Source organism: Tupaia chinensis, unplaced genomic scaffold, assembly GCF_000334495.1.
Source record: "Tupaia chinensis unplaced genomic scaffold, TupChi_1.0 Scaffold142854_1, whole genome shotgun sequence".
Taxonomy (NCBI): Eukaryota; Metazoa; Chordata; class Mammalia; order Scandentia; family Tupaiidae; genus Tupaia; species Tupaia belangeri.
Window position 1 is genome coordinate 490,621 of NW_006202699.1, and position 2,021 is coordinate 492,641.

Here is a 2,021-nt window from a genome sequence, read left to right on the forward strand (position 1 = left end):
GGGGCAGTGTGGGAACACGGGTTCTGACCCGATTCTGGTTGAGTGTTCTTTGGAAGTTCCTGAAACTTGAATAGCGCCTGCACCGTTTGCATGTCAGCTCCCTGGGCTGCTTTTCTGTTTGTGCCTCCTCACGTTCAAACTATGTTAAAGCTTGTGAACTTTTTACTTTGCTTTTAGGTTGCCTTAAACATCGATCAAGATTTGTAGGATCAACCAACCTAGAGCAATAAAATTTTCTGCTGTTTTCAAGTTTCCAATCATGAGGTCCCCGATTGTACTTTTTTCCCTCCAAAGTTGAACTGTGCTCTTTTCTTTCCCCTGGAGACCACTCTATAAAATGGCCTTTAAGGGTCGCCTTAAAATGCTGTTTTTGAGTCTCCAGTCCTATCATTTTTTGATTCCACTAAAGCAACCAAAGGGCCAAGCGGGAGACGCCTGTGTGTCTGCGTGCAGACGCGATGGCTGGGTCGCTGTTGTGACCAGAGTCCCGGAGTGGGGCTCGTGCGTTCCACCTTCAGGTGCAAAGAAGCACCGTTCCTTCTGGGCTAGTTGACGGCTCATGTCCTCAGCAGCTGCGCAGGGGAGACTCCTGGACACAGGCTGTGCCCTGCCCTCTTCCAAGTTCCAGGTCTCGGCTTGGGCTTTGTAGGGAGCTGTCCCTCCTTCACAAAACCTTTTCAAATCTGTTCTGTGAAGGGAGTCCTTTCTGTTCCTCAGGGCACAGGATGGAAACACAAAGGCCAGAAGGAGGCTAATTTTGGGAGGGGAAAATAAGTTTTTGCTTAAATTATGCCTTTCCAGAGGCAATCAAAACACATGGTCTAGGGGCCTACCTGGAGAGAGCAAAAGAGAAAAAAAGGAAAGAAAAATATTTGTTTCTTTCAAAATAAATGTTATCAGGGTCAACAAGTGGCATAGCAGTTAAGGCACCGACCCCCACATTGCCAACTGCAGTTCAAGTCCCAGACATGGTGGCTTGAAGATGACTCCAGGCATGCGCACATGCCCCAGATCCCAAGAGGAGAATGGAAGAGAAGAGACTGCAGCACAACCGTCCTCCTGGGGCTGATTTCTCACTTCCCTCTCACCACCTCTCTGGAGAGCACATGTGCCCTATGGCAAAAACCTTAAAAAAAAAAGGCTGTTGGGGACAGCAGATGGTGTGGTGGCTGGATTCCCACAGGGATGACCGTGATTCGAGTCCCAGACCCAGCGGCTTCAAAATCACACTAGGCATGTGTGCGTGCATGCCCGAAATCCCGAGGAGGATAGAGAAGGGGTTGCGGCATGGCCATCCCGGGGGTGATTTGTCACTTTCCTTCTCTCTGTCTCTCTCCGATGAGCACACACACCCTATGGAAAAACCTAAAAAAGTTAATAATAAATAAGTAAATAAATGAATGTTACCCTGTCATGACAGCTCTGTACCTTTTTGAGAATTAAGTCTCAGGTGCCCTAGAGGGAGATGTCTGTGTCTGCTGCCAGGCGCTGTGGCTCGGAGCAGGTGACCGCGCATCGTTCTCCAGTGAGTGTCCAAGGGAGACGGGACCCTGGCATCACCCTAAGCCTTGCCATCCGCCTAAGCCGCGGAGGCCAGGAATGCACGGCAGACTTAGCGGTCTCCCAGGTGTGCTGTGAAGCTGGGGTTTGGCAGCCAGAGTCTGTGTGCTGGCCGGTCACAGGGTGGAGGGTTGTAGGTATGGGTGGCATCGGACTAGTTTAAAGTGCTCTTGGCCAGAAGCAGGCACAAGAGAGAGGGTACAGGAGGGCCCCTGTCCCTGCAGAGAGAGCGCTCACAGCACGGGCCCCCTGGGCTCTCTCAGGGCTGAGACTCCCTGTGTGGCGGCAGGGCTCACCTCAGGCCTGCCGAGAAGGGACAGGGATGCCCCTGTTTGACAGACTTCAGGCTGTGGGAGGTGCAGGCATGCACACATGCCCAGTGCGAGTTTAAGCCACCCAGTCTGGGACTTGAACCGTAGTCAACTACGGGAGTCCAGCGACATAGCCATTACGCCAGCTGC

At 52.1% G+C, this 2,021-nt stretch overlaps 1 protein-coding gene across 1 annotated transcript in view; it reads left to right on the plus strand.

The window, feature by feature from the left end:
* DYDC1 (DPY30 domain containing 1) overlaps nucleotides 1–321 on the plus strand; it is a 19,552-nt gene extending 19,231 nt beyond the window's left edge. The window contains exon 6 of the mRNA XM_006163743.1: nucleotides 178–321. Within this exon, the coding sequence (XP_006163805.1) occupies nucleotides 178–207 (30 nt within the window). The 3' untranslated portion in view covers nucleotides 208–321. The remainder of the gene's footprint in view (nucleotides 1–177) is intronic.
* The last annotated feature ends 1,700 nt before the right edge of the window (nucleotides 322–2,021 follow it).